Here is a 22,345-nt window from a genome sequence, read left to right as displayed (position 1 = left end):
GTGACTGCACCACTTCCCTGGGCAGCCTGTGCCAATGTCTGGCAACCCTGTCACTAAAGAAATTTTTGAAATATCCAGTCTGTATCTCTCCTGGTGCAACTTGAGGCCATTTTGTTTGACCTGTCAAGATTTGTTGCTTGGAAGCAGAGACCAGCTGACGCCTCACCTCACCTACAGCTGCCTTCCAGGTAGTTTGTAGAAGGCAGTGAGTTTCCTGAGCACCTTTTTTTTTTCAGACTGAACACCCCCTGCTCCCTCAGCTGCTCCAGACCCTTCCCCAGCTCCATAGTCCATCTCTGGATGTGCTCCAGCAGCTCAGTGTCCTGCTTGTCCTTAGAGGCCCCAAAGTGGGTACAGGATTTGAGGTGTGGCCTCACCAGTGTCTAGAACAGGGGGGCAGTCACTGCCCTGATGATGTTGGCCACACTATTGGTGACACAGGCCAGGTGCCATTGGCCTCCTTGGCCCTCTGGCTCATGTTCATCCAGCTGGTGACCCCTACTCCAGGGCCTTTTCCACCAGTCACTTTCCAGCCCCTCTTCCCCCAGCCTGGGGCTGTTGTGACCCAAGTGCAGGACCCAGCATTTGGCCCTGTTGAACTTCAGCCCTTGACGCCCTTGTCCAGGTTGTTGATGAAGATACCAAGCAGGAGTGACCCCCACACTGAGCCCTGGGGAACATGACTGGCCACTGCCTGGATGTAATTCCATTTCCCACCACTCCCTGAACCTGGCCATCCAGCCAGTGTTTACCCAGCAAAGCCAATTCTATTGGCTCAAACGTAGAATTTTCTCACCTTTTGATGTCTTTAATTTTATGGCAGAGCAGTTTTCATCTTGCTAGGTTAAAACACCATGGTGGGTAAAACCTGCACTATATTTAAGCTATTTCTGCAACCTGCATATATCTCTTAGGTGTATAATGGAGATTTTTTTTCCCGGAAGCAGTCAGATTTAAGACCAGAGATGTGCTCTTTCCAATCTTCCCTTTATGTAGTTCTTCAGCTAATTTTCTATTTCATTGTTAGTTTTCACATCAGATAAGCACTAAGAAATTACTAGTGCTTGTTTAAAAATTAAATTAAAAATAATTGTGTTTAAGAATAAATACTGGTTTACACAGACCAATATGGAGCTTCGGTTTGTATTAAAGTTTTCTTTTCAGGGTATATCATCAAATTAAAGCTTGCTGTTTCCAAGTTCAGCAAGCCAAAACTTTGTGTTAGTCACATTTAGCCTTGCAAGGTGCCACTAGATGGTGTTAGTATGTAGTTCACTTTCTTCTTACTCAAGCACTAAAATACTCAAACTGCTCCTTGTTTGCATCACTTTGAAGGCCTCTTAAGTTTTAAGGTGTCATAAAGTAGGTTTATTAGAGTAGATCATAAAAGCCATCCTCTGTGACGGAATGATTTGTGATGAAATGTGCTAAAGGTGACAGGTGGGTGATTGTCACTCAGTCCAGACATTTTTCTTCTCCACTGTCACCTTCCTTGTTAGTTTAGGTCAAGTATTTAGATTCTGGATACAAGGAGAGATTGTCTTATCTTGCTACTGGAACTAAATTTTGCCAACATCCTATGAAATTAAATAGATTAAAAAAAATTCCTGAAACCACTTAAGTGGTAATTAAGTCAAATTTGGTTTTTTATTTTCTATATGATACCAAGAAATCTTAAACAAGGGGGAATAAGGAACAAGCGTTGTACATGGTCTGCGTTGTCCCTTGGTCGTCCTATCATAGTAGGAGAGGAAGGGAAACTCTTAGGGGCACATAATAAAGTCTGTCAGGGTTAAAGTAACCATACATGTTGCAAAGTGGGTAGTTCTGGGTGACTAAAAACCTGTGAGAGGAAACCAGTGAATCCCCAGTGTGTGAACTCATGGAGGGTCAGCTCTGCACCAGGTGCCTGAGGTTTACAGACAGATTGTGAGCTGAGGAGCATGCTTACTGTTCAAGGGTTGCAATTCTTTTAGAAAGGTGGTGTTTTGCTTTTCAGAGCTATTTCAGGTAAACATTTTATTTTCATCAAGCAATATAGCAGATGGTGATTGATTTGAAAAGCTGTGTACAGCTTTGGGGTATACATGTCCCCTCCTCTGGGGGGGATAGTAAATGCTATCTGCCACTCACAGGGTTTTCAAGAACATGATCATGAGGAACCTGTTAGGAAAATAATGTACATGGCCAGGTTTTGGAGAGAGGTGTTCATAGCAAGAGCATAAACTGATAGAGTAAGAAGTGAAATAAAGGACAGAGGGATGGAAATAGGTAACTGAACATTGCTTTTAGCAATTGTTGAGTATTGTTTTGGGTGTCTGAATGTGGTCTGTCAATTTTGTGCTTTTAAGAGTTTTCTGTGGTTGACTACAAAATGTAATTGAGAGTGAGGCAAGAGGCATTGTCCTGCTGTTGATGCTCAGTCCTGTTCTTTGAGTCTGGACATGCATTTTCTGGATGCTCATGAGTGTTTCACATGCAGGGAAAAAAGAAGTTTTTATGTCCTTTATTGTCTTTATACAGTTCCATATGTGTAAGAATTTCAGTGGCAAACTTTTAAATTGAAAAAGCTCAATAGTAAGTTCCTAATCAAAAGATTGTCTGTAGAATCTTGCTGTGCCTAAGAGTGATTTCAAAGCACTCATTTCATAATGTTTAAGAAGGACATTATAACTGAAATGGGGTAATTCACTTGTATCTGTAAAAATGAGAGTTGACCCTATGTTGAAAGAGGGGCAGTAGTTGATAGAATCTTTTTGTGACAAAAATTGTCTCGCTTTAGAATGACTAGTCTAGGATGAAAAGTAAAGGTGCAAAATGATATTGCAGCCTTTACTTTTTGTTGTTTTGTTTGTTTTTGGGTTTTTTTTGTCTTTTTAAAATTCTACTAATGTGCTGCATGACCCAAGTAACTGGGATTTTTTGCTTTTTAATAAACCAGGGAATATCGTCCTACACTCAGAATCATAACACTGATAAAGCACAGCCTGTGTGACAGATAGGGACTTGTGTAAAATCCTTATGGCTCTGCAGATTCAGTTGTTCTTTTTTTTTTTAATTTTAGAATAAGGTTTGTATTTTGAGGTATTTGCACTTATTTCCTGTAGATACAAAGTTAATTTAAGGGAGAAGTTGCTTGTAGTTCCACAGTACAGGTTTTAGATAAGGTACTAATTTCTACACCGTAAAATTTAGGATAAATATCTGCTTACTGGTGGCTCACTCAGGGCCTATGAAATACAATAGGGTTCAAAATTTATGGCTCATGTTTTCCTTTATATCTAGGTTAGTTCAGCTTTTCAAAAATCTTGCTTTCATAATTTAATTTCTGGCATCTTATATGCAAGATTCTTCTTAGGGATATGCTTGATTAGGAATATTTCATGTGGGCTCTGGCAAAAAGAACATTTCATTTTTTTCTATTTTTCTGTTCCTTTAATCCTTTTCAGCAGAGTTTGAGTGCTCATGGAGCAGATATTTAATGTAGGTATTCTGTGTAGTTGTAAAAGGGGCTAAAATCAGATTTCACAGGTAACTCAGTGTAAGCTGAGCACTGATAATACTGAAATTGTGCATGGTAATACTTTCCCTCCACTGAGGAGGAAAGGAACCTTTAGCTCTGGTTTAAGGGAGCCCTCCATGATCCATGCTCATGCATTTTTAGCAGATCCCTTGAGAATTCTAGCATTTCATCTGCAAGAAGTTAAGTAGAAAGAGAATACTGTTAGCCTAGAACAGGCTGGATCCCTGGGGGTTTCTGAACCCACCAGGAGGATTGGACACTTCAGACACTGAGGAAGACTGAAGTGTCCTCTTTGTTCCTCTGGAAGGGAAATGTGGCTCCTCAGAATGAAGGCCTTATCTTCTTATCACGTAAACATAAATAGACTTCAGCAGTCCACGCTTCCCATGTGCTTGTTTTTAATTGTAACGAAGCTTGGCACATTAAATGATCACTTCAGCTGTTCCTGTGGGAAGTTGCTGAACTTTATTGAAGAATGGAAGAGTTAGAAAAGAAAATCACAGCCAAACATCCTTTTTCTTAAAGAAAACTGGTAGAATGTCATGGAGCAAAAGACCCCTTTCTCTAATAACTTCCCTATTTTAAATGGAGGTGTTAGGATTTTTCAGGGCAAGTTTCTTCTTGGTTTCTTTTTTCCTATTCTTTCTCTTTAAGTTCTTCCATTTATTTATGTATTTTTTTTAATACTGTTGACATTTTATAAACTTACTAGCAGTGCCATAACTGCTACAGGTAAGCATATTCTAGCTCTCCTTTTTGATGGATGTGTGGGTACTTCCTATATTTTTTAACATCTACAGTGAAAATGTTCTCCCTTTCATTTTCCCAGTAGATAGCCCTAGTATTGTATTTAATGTTCTTTTCATCTTTTTATCCACATCCCCTCTATAGTTGACAGCAGTAGTTACTTTACAAAAAAAATTTACAAAAAGTTCTCAGTTTCTTGAGTCTTGCATAATGTGGTACTGTTGACCTGAGTATTTGAAATATATTTTAACCCTTAAAAATGGGATAGGTATTGCTTGAATAAAAAGACTCCTTTTATTTGTGATGTGATGCATTAGAAAACTGTCATAGTGCATGTGCATGTTCCTGTTGGGGAAAGCAAAGTCATTACAGTGTTCAGAAGATAATTGCTCCTTTTTGGAAACTTATTGATGATACCTGAGAGAAATTGAATCTAGAAGGACTTTAGTGGGGGGAGTAGGATGTTACTTCATCTTACTATGAAAATATTTTAAAACATATTTACAGAATATGACTAAAATATGCTTAGTTTTAACATTCTTCAACTTACATTGTTAGACTGCAGTAATACCTTTCAGTTTGTACCAGCTTGGGTTTTATTTTGGGGAAGGTGGGGGTTGGAGGAGGAATTGCATTCTTAAATTGTGAAAGATCAGATTTTTAAGTGATTTTGTTTGTCTGAGTTGCATGTAAGTGTTTTAAATATATTGCATGTAAATAATGCATGGTCAATGAGTGTTCTTCTGAGTTCATTTTTCTAATCTGGACTGCTAAATAAACCACAGTTCAGAGCATCAAAATTAGGAATTGGCTTCAGAAACATTTTGGTGGGAAGGGACACCTCATTGGCATGGATCAGCACGTGTCTGTTTCCTGATAAAGGTTGTGAGTCTCCATAGGCAGATGATTGCAGAGGTTCTGTGTCTTTATGTGTATGATCTTCACTTAAGCGCAAGAACTTTCATCAAGTTACAAAAATGAATATGCAAGACAGACATTGAATAGTGGTAACATTTATGGACATGATTTATCCATGGCACTTGCAGGAAATGAAGCTGCACCTAAAGTACACGTTGTTCTCTCTTATATTTTAATCTGTTCAGTGCTTACAGTTTTCCAAAGCTGGAGTTTTCTTCTTTTGTTTGATTTCCACCCACTGTGTATTTTCCATTCTTAAATCTTAGGGAGCAAACACTTGAAAAATCAGTATCTTGGTGTTAGTTCAGTGAATCTTTAGTTAAAATGCTTCATTTTTTATGGTTTCTAGTTCCTTCATTTTTATGGTTCTTAGAAAAAAGTAAAGCCTGGTGGTGTTCTAGTCCGAGGTGGCCTGTTAGCCCAAGGGCAAGACGAATCACCCAGAATTTTTAGGGAGGAAGAGGGATGCAGGAGCAGTGGTTGGAGAAATAGGTTGCTAAGTAGAGCTAATAATGTATTGAACAGAGCTGTTCTTAGCGCTGATTTCCAGGTTAGTTTTGGCTGTGGCTGTTGAATAAAATGTAGGATTTTATTTTTTTTCTGCTTGCTTTTGTTTCTCAGAATGAAAGGCCATGTGAAATTGATTTCTCTTTGTATGTCCCTCCTCACCAGTTCTTCAGAAATTACAGGGCATCAGGGAGCATGGTAAATGAGCTACATGATTAAATTTTTAAATCTTACAACAGCTTTGTCCGAGATGAAAATCCCAAAATTTCAAATTATTTCTTTGTTATAGGTTTTCTTTAAAATATTGCTTGATTTACATTTGTAAGATTAATAATAAATATACTTTTGGGTTGACATTTCATAAAACAAAATTATAATCTTAAGGAATGCATTGCCCACAACAGTGTACTTATCATAGCAGTGTTACTTTTATTAAACCATTTATCATTTTAATGTTGTGTATTTGACTCTTAAGGATTTCTATCTTTTTCTTCAAAGAAAATGAAACAAAACAAATTGAACATTCATTTTTCTTTCCTACAGCATTATCTGCATACCAGAGGTACTACAGTTTACAATCTGACTACTGGAAGGTCTGTATATGCTCTTTTTTTTTTGTTTTTAATGTGTTGCTGTAAATGTTCAAATTCTTAAAGTAGATTCTGTTCAATATAAGTTTGGAGTATCTACCTGCTTTTACTTTTTTTACTTATTTTTTTGTAAAAAAGTACTTATTACTTTTTTGCATATTAAATCTTAATGTAAATGTTCACCTATATGTGCAATCCATTATACATTTCAGTGAAACTAAATCTTCAAGTCATATATTGAAAAAGCAGCTCAGTTAAGCTGACAAGTTTAAAATAATTTTTTTTACCATCATTATCCATTACTTCAGGGGTTTTTTTATGCAGCACAGATATTTGGATATGTGTATGGAGAGAAGCAGACCCACTTGAAAGCTGCTGTGCAGGTGTTGGACAGGGAATAGGAGAAATGTTCTCAGGTTGCTTTTTGTTTCCACAGACATAAAACTGTTTAAAGTCCTTTTCAGTATTTTAAATAACATTTTTACGTCAGATAGGAGCAGATCCTGTAGCTGTCTTGCCTGTAACTAGAGGTATTGTGTTTGTAAGTAGAGGTATCATGACTTTAGATGAATAAAATTGAAAGAATTCTTGCAGTGGCATTGTCAGAAATAGTCAGCATTGGTATATTGTCACATGAAATAATTTGAAGCTCCTGATTGAGAGAGAGGTGCAGAAAGCACATAACACAGCAGATACTTGTGTGGTCTTAAGCAGCTGTTTTCCTTAGAAGTGGGGATAAATGCATCTTTCACATAAGGGTGGGCTCAGGAAGAGCTCTTGGTACCACATAGAGATGGCATTAGAGAAACAACATTTTGTGTGTTCTTTGCATTTATAGGGACTGTAACAATGCTCTGAAAAACACTGTGGCAGCTTCTCCCATTTGGGCAGAGGATGGGGAATAAGGCAGGGTAAATTAAGGGCGGAAGAGTGAACTGGAATAAGTGTTTAATAGCACATATGGGAGAGTTCCAGTTGGAGGATCCTAGGGAAATTTTTGGTATTGCCTTGTAAAGCCTGTGCTCCAGCAGGAGCTGTGCAAGTGCCATATTTGACTGAGCCATTTTGGAATTAAAGTTTTTCCAGGAGTAACCCCTGCAGTTTTAAAATTACAACAATAAAAACATTAATCTGTTCTTCTTACTTGCTCTTGGAGAGCTGCTTTAAAGGTTTCTGTAAATAAGTGTTGAAATCGATCAATTAATTAAAAATAAATTATAATAGTTTCTGTTGTTTGTACTCCTTCTTGTTAAGCATGTCTAAATAGTTTATTACTGGAATTATTTTTTCTGGTTTTATTCCAGTGGCTCATTACTGAAATAAGTGGTAGGTGATTACTAAGTTATTTCCCTTGCATTTTCACAGTTCAGGGTGGAATGAAAATGATTATATATTTCTGTAGGTATAGGTTGTTTTCAGTGTGGTTCAGAATATTATCTGCAGTTAAAATACATGTAAACTTTGACATTTTTGCAGTTTCATCTCAAGAGCACTGATGCAATAAAATTACTGTTTGTATGTAATGTGTGATATTTTAACACACCTGTTTCTTGTATATATCTCCAGAATTCTACCATGCAGAGATTATTTTGAACAGTTCCAGTTGCAAACATGAGAGCATTGTTTGCAGTTGACAAAAGAGCATTTCAAGTTCTACAAATTAAAAATCCAACCCAACAACAAGAAGAAACCAAAAAACCAGTAATTTTTCTCCAGGTTGTCCTCCCCTGAGAAGGATCTCCTTGTGAGCTTCCTTCAAAACGTGTAGCCCAAAGTGGTTCTTTTTCTGTAATCTTAGGAGGTTTTATTAATTTTGATATTCATTTTGATATTAAAATATTCATTATTCATTATAAAAGCCTGAAAAAGTCCAAAACCATTTTTCAGCTAAAAACTTTTTTACTGAAAGTGGTAAAAATCACAGGTGGATCATATTTTAATCTTATTAATGGGTGATGAATCTATTCTAGTGTTGGTACTGGGAAGCTGCCTGGATTGGGTCTAGAGAAAGACCTTCCCCTCCTCCCTCCTACTGAGAGTATTTATTGCTTCTTGTCATCCTTAGTGCCTTGTATCTGTAAGAAACCATTTAGTCAAGAATAGAAAGTTTATGGTTTATTTTTGGTCACACTTTTATGCTGTTTTGTTCTACTTTGTGATTTTATTTTTTTTTTCCCAAAGAGATACAGATGGCAAAAAACTAGTCATATTTCCTTATTTTACTCTTGTGGATTTTTTTTAAAGTTTTTTTGTTTTGTTTTTTGGGATTTTTTTTAAAAAGTTTTTAGTTTTTACAGGGCCGGGTGTCATCAGTTAAGTTGTTGGAATTTGTGATGGCAAAGAAAGGAAGAGAGAGAAGGGGTGTGAAGAAAGGGTGGTATTTGTGAGCTGTGGGGGGAGCTGTGTGAAAGAACTGGGAAACTGGAGAGTGCTGAATCACATCAAGATTATTATATAAGGCAGGTCTGAAGTCAGACAGGAACAGCCTTTTAAACTTGGGCGGTTTATCTGAAATTACAAACTGTCGCGCAGTGCAAATTTACGTGGTTGGAATAAGTGTCCTCTATGTGCTTTGGTTTTTTAAAGAGAGAACTTACAGAAAAATCGTGAGAGTTTTCAGATTGCTTTGGGTGTAGTTTGCCCTCATTTTATAAAGTATTTTTGCTCTCTGCTGCTTTGGATTTCTAGAGTTGCATGGGGTTGGTAATTGAGCATTATTTTCATGCATTGTTCGTTTCATGATACGCAGTCTGTATTTCCTTTCATGAAAAAAGCATTTTACTTTCTTTTTTTCCCCATAGATTTTTCTGATGGTCTGGTCTGAAACAACCAGGTTGTTTTCTGACAGAATTTGATGCATGAGTTGTCTTGTTGTTATTACAGTAAGCATTGTGTTGATCGTTTGGAACAGAAAGAAAAGGAAAAAACACTTTGGAAAAAATATTCTAGATATATACTCCAGTGACAGCAGTGAAGGTGAAAGGTTAGGAAGATGCTGTATTTTGCCATTTAGCAGATCAATACTCCCTCTGTGCTGATGAGATATTATTTCCTTTCAAAGAGCTACCTGTATGGATGGTTTTGAAGGTGGTGGGTTGCATTATGCTGCTTATTCCTAAATAGACCATTTTTTGCTGTAATCTTTGGGTCAGTGTAAAATGTCCTGCAAAATAATTGAGTTTCTGCAATTTTTGACTACAAAGACACTGTGGTACCTTAACTCTGCATTTAAAAAAGAAAATTATTTGACTGGGAATCTTGTGAAGTAAATATCTCAAGTTGGATAAAAGCCGATCTGACTTTCATTCTTGTATTCAAGTAGTTCTCTCAATGTTTCTTCTTATGTGCCTATGCTAAAATAAATCTCCCTTCTGTGCAATGTACTTCATTCTGATTTCTTTTTAAAACTCCCCTGTGTCAACATGTTGGGGGAGGTGAGGAGGACTGTGGGGGATGAACGGATACAAAGGGCAGTTCAGGAGAGGGAGACAACAGCTAGAACTGCAGTTTGTAGATGTTGATGCTCCTGGGAAAATAAAGATATCAAGTGTAAATGTCTGCCATGATTATCAGTTTTGACATATTCTGAGGAGGCAGGATTAGAAGCTCAGCAAAGGAGTAAGATATTCCTGATTTTATCCAAACATGATGGCAGATATCTGGCACCTGTAGGAAGTTATTTTAATCATCTCGTGGCTGTATTATAATGGACTTAATCATACTGAACTCTTTTATGTAACACCTGAGTTTGAGTAGGGCTGTCCTGCAGAAGTTCCATTGTGTGAGTGAATTGAGTGTAAGTGTATAAAACATCTGGATCTGTTGCACTGACATAGTTGTCCAGGGCAGGGGAAACCTAAGAAACCCTGTTCCACAGGTTTGGGGCTCCGAGAGGTGTCAGTGCTCGCTAGAGTGATTCCTGGGAGAGTTCCTGAGAGAAGAGCTTGGTTATCCAGTGTTTCAATTAGATCTCTGCTTAGGCATGGTGGTGCTGCTGCAGCCCTTGTCTGGTTGATAATCTTGATTAAAGAGTGTTTGTGGCCTTTGCAGGTAGGTGAATGTTGACATATTGTCAGTTAGGAATTGTGTGCCTGCAGTTGTAGCAGCACAGAGTTCAAATAAATAAAACCTCTTTGTACAGCTATGTTAGGGGGCAACAGATTCCTCTATGCTGTTTCTCTGAAGTGTTTGAGCATCTGTTAGGGACAGCTTTGTGCTTGGGGAATGAAGATTTCTAGACACTGTTAAATCCAGGGGATTGTGGACAAGAGGAACATGACAACAGCAGTTCTGAAGTCCATTATTCTGTGTTAATTCATCAGAGTGGCACCCTGGTGGCTTTTTTTATTAAAAATTGTGTTTTATCTGAGTAACAGAGGGGGTATGCAGGTGTATGAACATTTCTATTAATATGTGAATAAGTTGAAGATTGACAAGGCACAGCATTTAGAAATGCATCTTAAAATGTTGGATGTTACTGTGAAAATGACTTACTTCTTTTTCAAGGAAGATGTTACTGTGGAATAGGATGGTAGAACTTCATTTGAGGGTGCCTGAGAAAGAAAAGAGACCTCAATTTATTCAGCTGCACTCAGCTGTAGTATCTCTTTATGAAGCAGGGCTTGGAGTGGATCTGTCAGAAAGTCTGAATGTTCCTTGAAATGTTTAAGGAACACTTAATTAGTGAGTTATATCCTCCAACATGAATTCAGATATAGAATTCTTGTTAGCTGTTGACTTTTGCTGGAAAGTTGCCTAGAAGGAAAGTAAATCTGTCAGGAACTCGTTATCGTTTTATGAAAATGGCCTTAATCACCCTTCTTTTTAATAAAGATTTTATTTATGTGGACAAGGTAAAACATCAAAGAGGTTTGGTAAACCCCAGGAAGGGTTTTCAAAGACCTGCTTCTGTGTTAGAATGGATTTTAAGAACATCTGAGTGCAAATGTGGTACAAACTGAATTTGCAGTTGCAAGGCTATACTGTAGAACACTGCATGGTCTAGTTAAGAAAAAATAGAGAAATTGAGAAGGGGAAAGTAAATCCCATAACTTTGGCAGCAAGGTGAGGGGTTACTTTAGTTCTGGAAAGCACCTGTTTGGTACTCCCCTTCCTATGCTTAGTGGACAGTAGAATGAATTACTGTCTAAATTTTTACCTTTTTTCATATTTATTTCTTAAATTGTTCTTGAAAATAAAATTCTGGCTGTATGTATACAAATAGGAGATTTTCCCCTTACTTTGCTCAGGTAATCTTTTTAAAATAGAGAAGAATCCAAAACCATACAGAGAAAAAAAACTCCAAAAAACCAACCAAACAAAAAAACCAAACCAAAGTCCACCAAAATCATCCAACATCAAATTCTCTTCAGAAAGCCAAATGCCAAAGGAAAATTCAGTTGTGTATGTGGGTGCTAATTAGGGAAGAGGGATGTGATCTCAGTCTGTGCTGTTGTTGGTTTGTTGCAGAAAGCAATTTTATAACACTCCTTTTTATGTTGATCTAAAGTGTATTTGAGTGCCAGGTAATATTTTAAAATGCTGTTCTATAATTGGAGCTATGTAGAAATTTCTCAAGCTTATGGCTAAAACCCTTGTAATTAGTAGAAAGGCTTTTTTGTTCCAAAGAGCTAAAGTAACTGGAGACCACAGATGTTAGTTTTCAAATGTGACCTGTTGCGTGTTTTAATTGTTTTGTGCAGTTTTTTTTCATCCCTCTACTTTTTATCTTTTTTTTGGTATGTTTCCTTAATGCTGCCATAAAATAGGAAAATAATTAAAAAAACCATAATTCTTTAATTTTGTCTGTTTTACTGTCTCTTTTTCTCCAGACTGTAAGTCTGTTTCTCCCTTTATAAACAGTTGGACAAAAAGCAATTACTAGACATACTGATAACAGCAAATAAGAGAACATTTTGCACCTTGGAGATCCTCTATAAGACAGCAATTTTCCACTTCATTGACTCACAACTGTTTTATTTTCTGCAGTAAACTCAAAAAACCAAGCAGTTTTTTAAACAGAATTCATCAAAAATTTCATTATTTTTTAATTAGATATAAATGCTTGGATTAATTGAAACAGTGCAGTTGTACAGGATCAGTAGAAATTGCTGGAACAGACATGCTGCTGGAACAAAAGTTAAAGAAGTAGGATGGTTCATGAACACTGCTTTTTTATTCAAGCCCTTAGGTTTTTGAAACTTTTTTTTAAAGAGTATGGATATTCCATAGAAAGAGATACATTTCCTCTTAAGGGTCCTCTCAGAACAACATTTTAAAACTAGACAAAAAATCTTTAATATAAATTATTCCCCCATAGCAACACAGAGTGCCTACAGAAAAACAAAAAGAAGCAATCCTTTTGATCAGAGGATGCTTAATTGGAGAAATGTTAAGAAAAGCTGATCAGGAAAGCAAATTTCAAAAATTCTCACTGAAGGTGAAGTTTGTTGAGATGAAGACATTGCAAAAGGAACTGGGTGATACAGCCATGACCTACAGATGGGTACATTAAAATCCTGAAATTCAGGGTATTTGCAAATCACAGTGATAGGGTAGGAATAGAATAATCAGGAATTAAATAAATATACAATGTCTCTGAAGCATGAAGATATTAATAATACCTTCTATATGCCCTTTAATTCTGCCTGACACTAAAATGGTTGTCAGTGAAGCACATGGGATTCTGTGCCACCCCTCACTTGTGATTGAAACAAGTTTTTGGATTTCAGTTCTTTCACTTGAAGGATTTTGATGAAGACATTCTGTTTAGTTTTGAGAAGGTATAAAATACAAGTGAAAAACAATACTTCTAAGACTTCTACTGTAGACTGTAAGGGGGAGACAAGCATGATGATATTGTGTAATGGAACAGCAAATGAAAAACAGAGATAATTTTGTCCTAATTTTTAGATACTGTTGAGAGTGGGTCATCATAATGAAGATAGAAAGCATTTTTATGGGATTTAATGGGGATAAGCATTTACCAGGAGACTGTTGTGGAAAGCAGTCTGGAACTAGTCTGAGTCTGATACTGTATGATAATACAGGATAGGAAGTGATCGTGTCCATAAAAAGAAAAGCAGAAAAGGGGAGGGGGAAGGTTGAGGAAAGAAAAATCTGTAAGGTCAAGTGAGATTGAATAAATAATATGAGGAAGAGGAAAATGTGTCTAGAAGGAAGAATGGCAGGATGTGGGGGAAGGAAAATTCTGGCCTTGCTGAGAATTAGAATGAAAAGGAAATGAGAAAAGAAAACACAAACTTTAGGGCTGAGAGCATATGGGGAGAAGTGAGGAAGGTGTATATATAGAATAATACCAGCATGGATTGTGGGAGATCTGAACTGAGACTTTTGCCAGCTTTCTCCCTAACAGCAACCTCTGTGTCATAAATTCACCAGGCATGCTGGGACAGATTACAAAGTAAAAGAATAATCCAAGGAACTGTTCAGGTGAGGAGCCCAGTATCATTCTCCATCAAAGGGCCTGGATGGCCTCTGTTTTGAGGAAGGAATAAGAAAGTAGAGTGTGAAGCACTGAGGGTCACTTAGGGAGCTAGATAAACAGATAATAAAAATTAGACATGTTCAGAGTGCAGCAAAAGACAGTAGCAGTGCTTCAACTGGTAAAACTGAGCTTTGTTCCCTGACCTTGCTGGAGAGCCCCTGGCAAGGGGAAAGTGAGCTAAGATGACCGAGACTCCACTCTCAGTAATTAAACAACAAAGATATTTTTTTTTAACGTATGTAGCTGTTACTGCAGATAGCTTAACAATTTACTGTCACAAAATAAAGGGGTTTACAGTAATAAAGGATCTAGCAAGTGCACAAAGTCTTTTACTGAAATGCTGATAAAAAATAGAAGAGAGCATATTTTCCATAATAATTAGGTTTTGGGAGTGCAGTGGATGAGAGCAGTTCTGGTGAAAATTTCATTTTGATTCTGAGATCTACTGGCAAAACAAAAAGAGTGGGAAAAATAAAATGCAGCAGATACACCATCTTCATAATGACAGATTTTTAAAGATTGTTAATATGTTTAGATCATGAGCTTGTCCCTTTAGTATGTCATGGTTTATGGAAATTTCATTTAAGAAGATACTGGAAAAGAGAAAAGTTGTTAAAAAGACCCAGGAGAAATTTGGAGTATGAAGACTGCTAAATGGAGGGCTAAATTTGTGAATTGTGTACCTTATAATCTCTTTTCTCTATTGAAATGCTTGCTAGATTTGGTAACACCGTAAGTGGGGTTATGTCAGCAAATCCATGGCTGTGATCAGTTAGTGTGATTAATCCATGACATGAAAAAAATTGGGATTTTTAAATGCAAACAGTGTTTATCAAGACTAGAATTCTGTCTCTTAATGGTAAAAGAATTAGGCATATGCCTTCAAAATACTTCAGAGAAATTTATTAATAAATAAAGGGAGATACTGGAATGCTGGAGAGGTAATGAGATTGTGTTGCCAATAAGACTTAGTTCTCTATAAAATGCACAAAAATACAGCAAATTAATAAATGTATTTGGGTTTAAGAAAAAGATGTTTGAGCATTGCATGCTAAAAATAAATGTAATTTTTTGAAAGTCAGTAAAGCAGACAAGTTGAAAGAAGTATCTTTTTTTTTTTAAATAAAATATGTGAAACTAATGCCAGCAAGAAAGATTAAGAAGGAAATGTGTTATTTCATGCTGTTTAATAAGAGGAAAGCACAACTGATCTAGTTTAGAAAAGAACATACGTTTATCAAGGTACTTCTTAAGGAGCAATAAATCTTAAGGTTGGGGTTTTGTGTATTGGGGCAGAGGTGTGCGTATGTGTGTGTCTGAAATTTGGTCCCTCTGGCAGAGAATTCTTAGCTAGTCCCATCAAAACATGATAGTTGTTAATTCAGACAAATAATGCGGCATGTCCAATTGTGTGTACAGGAAAATTATACAAGGATCTAATAATTAACTCTTAGTAGATGAATTATGGAATGAAATTATGACAGGAGGGTGTATTCTTTCTCCTTGAAAGGTATAAAGATGCAGTATAAAATCTTACAAAGAATATGACTGGCAAATTTAATTAATAAATTTTGACATATTGTGTTTTACCTCATGATAAATTTGTTAAATCAGCTTTTTTTAAGTGTCTCTATTAACTGCCATCACACAAAACAAAGGAATCTCCTTCTGTACGTAAGCCCCATGTACCTGTTTGGCTCCCAACCAGCTTTAGATATTTTTAGGGAGCATTCATGTTACTCTAATTAGAAATATTTTGCATTTGCCCTGAATTAGAAAAAATATATGATTTCAATGTCTGCAGTTCTGATTTTATTTTTTAGTGTGCATTAAGCTACTCATACATTTTAATCAATGGACTTATAAGAACTCAGAAGAAAAATCTGATGTACTGAAATGTTAAAGAAATAATGTGCTTTGGGGAGAAATTTGTTGGGATCGGAAGGAGGAGGAGGCGAGACAGAATCTCAGAGGGAGCACTCTCCCCTCACCCTGAAAATGGCATTTGTTTCCAAACAATGTTCATTACATTTTTTAATTGGGACTTCACCCTGGAATTTCAGCAGGAATTCTCCTCTTGTCTCTGTATATGTGATCCCTGTCTAGAAGCCCAAACACTCTGGGTGGAAATAACACAAGTATCGTCAGGATTGATGGAAAAGTCTCTTCAGAAAAGCTTTTCATTCACGTTGAATTCTCCTGCTGCAGAAGTTTCCTTTGTGCAGAATAAAAACTGTCATCATTCATGTGCTAGTATTTAGATTAATAACATGCTTCTCTTCTTCAGTCCCTGGGATGAGGATTCAGGATGCTGAAATATTAGATGTGCTGAAGTGTGGCAGTGGAGAAACTCATCAATTCAGAATGCTCAGAGAGAGGCGTTTTTAGTTGTGTAGAACATTCTGACTCGAGCAGGGAATGCATCTCCAGCAGAGAGGAATAATACTTGAATGTTGATAACATCGAATGACCAAATGTCTCTTTTTCTAAATATAAACAATTATTTTGGAAATGCTTGTGGTGCTTTTACAAAGGCTGCTGTTTGCAGAAGCCACAGTAATGGCACAGTAACTTGGTACTCTGTATGATTTCCTTGCAAGGAAAAGGTTAAAATAAAGCCCATCACCCTGGTTTTCATATTTCTAGTTTGTAAATTCCTGTTTGATCTATAGCATGATACAGTGTCTCATTAATGAATGGCTTGTCTTCAGAAATGGTTCTTTTACATTTTAAGCTACATTCTTTAAAAAGAGGAAATGTTTGCTGAGTTTTAGAAACAAATAATTGCTTTATTTTGCAAACCCTGTGTTTTTGAATTTGCTCTCTCCGGAACTGGCATCTCAGTTCTGGGCTTTTTTTAAAATACTCTTTCAAGCATATACCTAATTAAAGTATTGAGCTTGCATCCTTTCCTCCTTTTCTGAGGGATGCAGATTCAGCCTCTTCCATGTGGTGGGTGTGGGTGGGAGAAGAGTGGTGGAAGTGTGAGTGGATCTAGTGCAAATAGATGGAGAAGGCAGCAGGTGGGAAGATTGGGGGACAAAGAGCTTAGGGTCTCCTTAAAGAGTCTGTGAGTAGCCTGTGTGAGGCAAATAAGTTCATGCTTTGAATAAAAGGCAGCCAATTCAAAATGGTTTTAGATTTGTGTTTGAGCATGATTGTGCTCTGAAATAAATGTAACTATTTTTCCTTTTTTCCTCATTCAGTCTTCATTTTTGCATTAAGTTCTGCTTAGTATTTCTCTTACTGAGACATTGATTTAGATTTTTCAGAATTCTTAGGGTCATCAGAAAAATCAGCAATAAAGCTGTATTAGCAGACATCATAACTATACTGATGCTGTTTAACATGTTTTCCAAAAATACTTCAGGTCTTGTTTTCTCTCCTCCTGAAGAATATTGGGTTCCATTTCATTTATGTACCTTTTGGACTCTTGATTATTAGGATCAGACACAGATCTGATTCCCAGTATCTCAGTGATATAATCAGAACTTCATGAACTTTTTCTGAAAACAAGCTGGAAAATCTGATTCCAGTCCTGGTAAACACTGTGGAAATGGATATGGGTTTCAGTCATATCTGCAGTTTAGACAGGAAGAAGATGATAAGTTTATTATAATTCTGAAATACTTATGTTAAAGCTAAGGGATGGAAACCCATAGGGGTGACAGAGAAGGGGAAATGTCTTTACACAAGGCCTACTGGTATTTTCTGTGTTTTCTGTTCTTTGTCAGCTGCTGCAGGAAATTCATGCCTGCTGCATCTTCCAGAAGGTTTTGTATCTCTGGTTGTATGGAAAGTTGCAGTACTTTTACAGAATGCTGCAGACTCACAGTTTTAATTGTTTCAAAACGCAGCTGAACAAATTCAGGGAAGAAAAATCCATTAAAAGCAATTAAAGACAAAGACATTTTGTTTGTCTTTAGAAACCTTTGAACCACAAATCACTGGAGGTTGGAATGGTATTCTTGCCAGGGGGAGGCTTAAAATAATGATAGAAAAGGGAATGAAGTTACATGCAACTGCAACAGCAATTTTAAAAGTTCAGTGTTACTTCTGAATTGTATGATAGCCTGTCCCATCTCTCCAGGATCAGCTCTGGCAGTTGTGTTTCCATTTAGTGGCATAGTCTGTGCCTTCTGCACAGGAAGGATGATTTTCTGATTGAATGCAATCATTGGATGTTGTCTGGAGCAGAATTACTCTGTGAAGCTATACAAGAATCAGGAATTTCAGTACATGATCTCTTTTCTCCCCTGAAATCCATAAAAATACAGAAATATAAATGAAATCATCCATCTAGTTCATAATGGAGCATTATAATCCTGTCTCTGTTCTGGTTTTGATCTCAAAATCTGGGCAAACAGAGCCCTCTGTCTGTGTGACTCATGTAGGAAAAGCTTGTCTTGAAGGCATTTCATTTCACTCAGGATGAGTGAGATTCAGAGGAGTGGAAGCCTTTTTCTCTACTAAACTTTCTTCCCTGTGCATTGTTGTCAGACAGAACTTTAGAGTCTCTCCTGGATCACCATGGCTGTAATGTTGTCTTTTATAGAGAGAGAACCTATAGGTTCTGCTTGCTGGGGATTTTTCCTGACCTGGGCTTTCATAAAGAGCCAACTGAAGCAAACAGATGATGAATGTTGCATGTGAGGTCAAGAAAAACCCAGATGGGTGCTGTCACAGGAAGGCAACTTTTCTTAAACTGAGAATAAATACTAAATGCTGATTGGAAAAACAGTACAAAGTAAAAATGGCTCTAAAGGAGCACAACTGGTATTTTTGGAATTACATGCTTCTGTACAGTGGTTTTCCTATTTCTGTTTTGCTAGACATGTTGCTCCTAATTCCTGTGGCATCTTCCTGAGTTCCCTGTTAACTAACCTCCTGAAACCTTAATTTTTTATCTTCCCCTGGAATTCTGGATGTGTATTCTTAATCTTACAGCCTGTACATAGACAGGGAGACGTGTTTGTTTTGAGATGTTTTAGTGATTGAAGCTCAGGAGCAACTGCCAGGGCTTGGACTTTATTACATGTCTGGATCCCAGGGAATCACTGAGGTATTGGAGCAGCGTCTTCACTAATTTATTCCGTGGTGACTCATTGTTCTGGCTGTGAAAAGAAGGTGGTCAACAGTTTTGTAATCATTGGGAAGAACGTCCCAAATAATCTGCTGTGTCGACATAGAATTGCTCTGTCCTAAGTGGAAAAAAATTTCCTGTCTGTGTTGTGTCAGTCAAGTGTGAGATGAAAAATCCATTGTTCTGGGCTATCAAACCCGGGTAAATCCAGAAGCGTTGATTTCCTCCTGAGGCACTTTGTAGATTTGGCTTCTAGAAATAGAGAATGAAGAGTGGGGTGGCTGTGTCTAAGAAAGTCACAGATCTTATAAAGGCAGGTTAAGGCAAAATCCTTGATACAGAAACTCCCACTTCACTTAAGTGCAGGTAAATAAGACAGGACTTAAACAGATTGTTAGCCTGAGATTTCTCTTTGTTTACCAATAAGAATCTGAGTTTTAGACCTGAAAAGTGTTGGAGGCCAGATACATAGTGAAGACACTAAAAATGTTTAAAAGTGCTTTTTATTAAGAGAAACTGAGAAGTAGAATGTGGTAGAATTAGATTAGTAATTAATTACCACCTCAATTAAATATGTCCTGGTCTACCTAAAGCTTATCCTAAAGTAGATGTGTTTGAGTTCAAGAACTGGATCAAATGTAATACTGAAAACATGTTAAAAAGAGATAAGTATCACAAAACTTATCCTAAATGCTTCTGCATGACATCAAGCACAAATTGGACCTTCCAGAAAACAAATTTGTATTTTCTTCTTTACCCTGATGTTAATGATGAAGAGGCCTTTTTAGGGTTCCTGCCTGCCGTGTTCCCTGTCTATCAGAGCAGGCGTTCTATGACCGTGGTTTATCTCCCAAGGAGTAATTTTTTGTATTTTGTGTTGGGAATTACAGCAGAGCAGTAATTATGTACCCTTAATTCCCAAAAATGTTCCTGTGTTAGTTCTTGTTCTCTGGTAGATTTGAGAGACAGATTTCTTCTTTTGTTAAGCAAAGTGCTGTAAAGAGATTGATAATTTCCAGGTAGGATGATTATGCCCTCCCATTTTGAGATCTGCTGAGTGACCACCAGGTGATGATCCCAGGTTTATGAAGCTGCTCACATCATTGACTTCATGGCCTGGAACTGTCTTTCTGTGGCTGTGACTTACTTCATCTTTGATATCTACAGTTGAGAAATGGTCCTGAAATTGCTTGATAATAGACAACTGAACTTTAGAAGACAGTGTAAGAAAGCTGTAATTTTTTTAAATGTTACTCTAAATAAGAAGGTAGATTCAGCTTACACTGTAATCACATGTTCAGAAAAGATGGAAAAGAAAAACTGCACATTTTTGATGTAAAATAAATGTAAATTGGTGTATATTAGAGTCGTGGGAAAGTTGTCGACGTGGGGCTGGTATAATGATTTTAATGATTAAAAGTGAAAGTGAATATTTGTATTTTAAAATGGAAGATAAATTTTGTATGTTGAATGATACAGATTTAAAGTACAGAAAAAGATTTTGGAGAATTACGATACCAAGTTCAGTTTCATATGGCATGTTGATATTTTTAAGCAGTAGTATTTGAAAGTATTTATATCTACCATCTCATAGCTTATGGTCTTGAGGGAACTGGCCTTAGTATTAGAGAAAGTAGAAAGTTAAAAGCCCAAACAGTATTTAATTCAATAAAGAACAATATAGAAGCCTGTACTGGAAAGGTTGGTCTTATATAAAGGATAAGTATAGTTCAGTGTGACATTTTTCTAGAAACCAGTCATCCTCCTCTCTAAAGCAGAACAGAAGAGTGAAATTTCAGATAAATGATCAAAGCATATCCAAGAGCTGTTTGCAGAGGAGACAGACGGGAGGGAGGGTGAATCTACACCTACCACATAGACAGGTTAAAAAGGAATTCTGCTGACTCTTGTAAGGGGTGTCCAGTCACACCAAGGAGCAGCAATTATAAAGTAAAATTAATTTGTGGAACTCAGCAAGGTGTCTTTAAATAAGAGCTCTCTGAGATTTGCAAAAGAACATTGAATTAACAGAGAAGGAGGAAATCCCCATTTGATGGCATTGGTTAATTTGCCCTCTTCTTGTCCTCTTGTCTCTCCTCCTTCAGGCTGTCAGCTGAGTTTAGGAATAAACTGCCACAGAGGAAGAGATCTTAAAGCTACCAGCTTTGAGAGGTTTCTTACCTAGTATGGTGAAAATAATGTAGAAACTTCAGAAATGTAGAAACATTAGTGGATTTAAAAAATGTTTCAGTTTCAAATCCAGGATGGTAGTGATGTTTCCATTTGCAGTTTGTCAGAGTTAATTTTTCTGAAATTAAACTGTTGACAGAAGTAATTAAGTAAAGTCAGGTACAGCAACAGTGATGCAATGGTAAGAAGAAGAAGAGGGATTAGTGAGGGAGGATGGGGAAACCTGAGCTCTGGATCAGAGGAGGAAAGAGCTGCAGTGCAGAATAAGCAGAGATAGGGAGGGCAAAAGAAGTGTTCTGTCATTTGCCTTGTTTGTATTTTTTCTTGGTTTGTTTTGCTTTTAGAAACTGACGGTTCTAAACTCACTAGTCTATATATTCACAGAGTGGGCTGAAAATTTACTGAGGTACAGTTTTCTGTTAAGAAATGATGATTTGATGGAATTGAAATGCTCTGTGGGAATGGTTGGTGGGCTGCCCAGCTGCTTTGCTCTGCTCTTGGCTGCTGGCCATCCAGTCTGCTTCCCCAGCTGCCTGTCATGTGGGCCTGCTGCCTTGGCTCTTGTATCCCATTTTAAGTATTTGTACATTCTAACAAATAAAACAGCAAATCACCAATTAGAACACCAATTAGCCATCGCTACTTAACCAACTACAGTCTTAATTGGACAATCATTTTCAGTAATAATTGATTGATCCCTAACTAGCAATCATTAATCAATGATCTTGCATTTCAGTTCTTAAACCTTTAAAAATTGACACATTTTTATTTTAATTTTTGATACATTTGTAAGAATACATAAAATATATACTCCAAAATATGCTATCAGATAACACTTTCATTTTTTAGATGTTACTGATTAATGTAAATATAAAGTCAAGATCAAAACAACTAGTGAGGTTTTTTTCTAAAGATGATACTTGGAATTTTGTTCCAAATGTGGGATTTTGTTCAGTTTGCAGTTTACAGAACAAACTGTTTTTATGCTGGAGCTAATGAAGCCTGGGCAATGACGAGCTGGTGTCTGTTGTCCTTTCACACCTTCCGTCCTTCCTTCTCCCACTTAGGCATACACAGACTGAAATTCCTCTGGTTTTCCTAGTGAAGCATCCTGAATGACATCTTGTTTCCCACAGCATCTCTGAGCAGGAAAAGCACATGCTTGATTTAAAGCTGTGCTACTGGGCTAAGTCTTTTCCCAAAGAGGAGAGAGTAATTAAGCTCTATGTGCTTTCTGAAAGTAGGCCTTGGCTTGGGGGTTCTGTTTCCTACCTAACAGG

The 22,345-nt window shown here is 37.0% G+C and overlaps 1 protein-coding gene and 1 non-coding gene across 36 annotated transcripts in view; one reads left to right on the top strand and one right to left on the bottom strand.

Annotated features, from left to right (window-relative positions):
* KDM6A (lysine demethylase 6A) overlaps positions 1 to 22,345 on the top strand; it is a 151,768-nt gene that overhangs the window by 40,768 nt on the left and 88,655 nt on the right. For all 35 annotated transcript variants that reach the window (XR_015284061.1, XR_015284063.1, XR_015284062.1 and 32 more), the window contains one exon: positions 6,239 to 6,288. Coding sequence is in view for 27 of the 35 variants with exons in the window: in XM_086879682.1 (XP_086735808.1) it covers positions 6,239 to 6,288 (50 nt within the window). In the remaining 8 variants the exon portion in view is untranslated. The remainder of the gene's footprint in view (positions 1 to 6,238; positions 6,289 to 22,345) is intronic.
* LOC147653914 (small nucleolar RNA SNORD36) lies at positions 1,961 to 2,036 on the bottom strand. Its single transcript, XR_015285485.1, has one exon. It is a non-coding gene; the product is annotated as a small nucleolar RNA SNORD36 (small nucleolar RNA).

This window comes from Cyanistes caeruleus, chromosome 3, assembly GCF_971803275.1.
Source record: "Cyanistes caeruleus chromosome 3, bCyaCae1.hap1.1, whole genome shotgun sequence".
Classification (NCBI taxonomy): domain Eukaryota; kingdom Metazoa; phylum Chordata; class Aves; order Passeriformes; family Paridae; genus Cyanistes; species Cyanistes caeruleus.
Note: the sequence above shows the minus strand (reverse complement) of the source record. Positions and strands in the feature narration are given on the sequence as shown.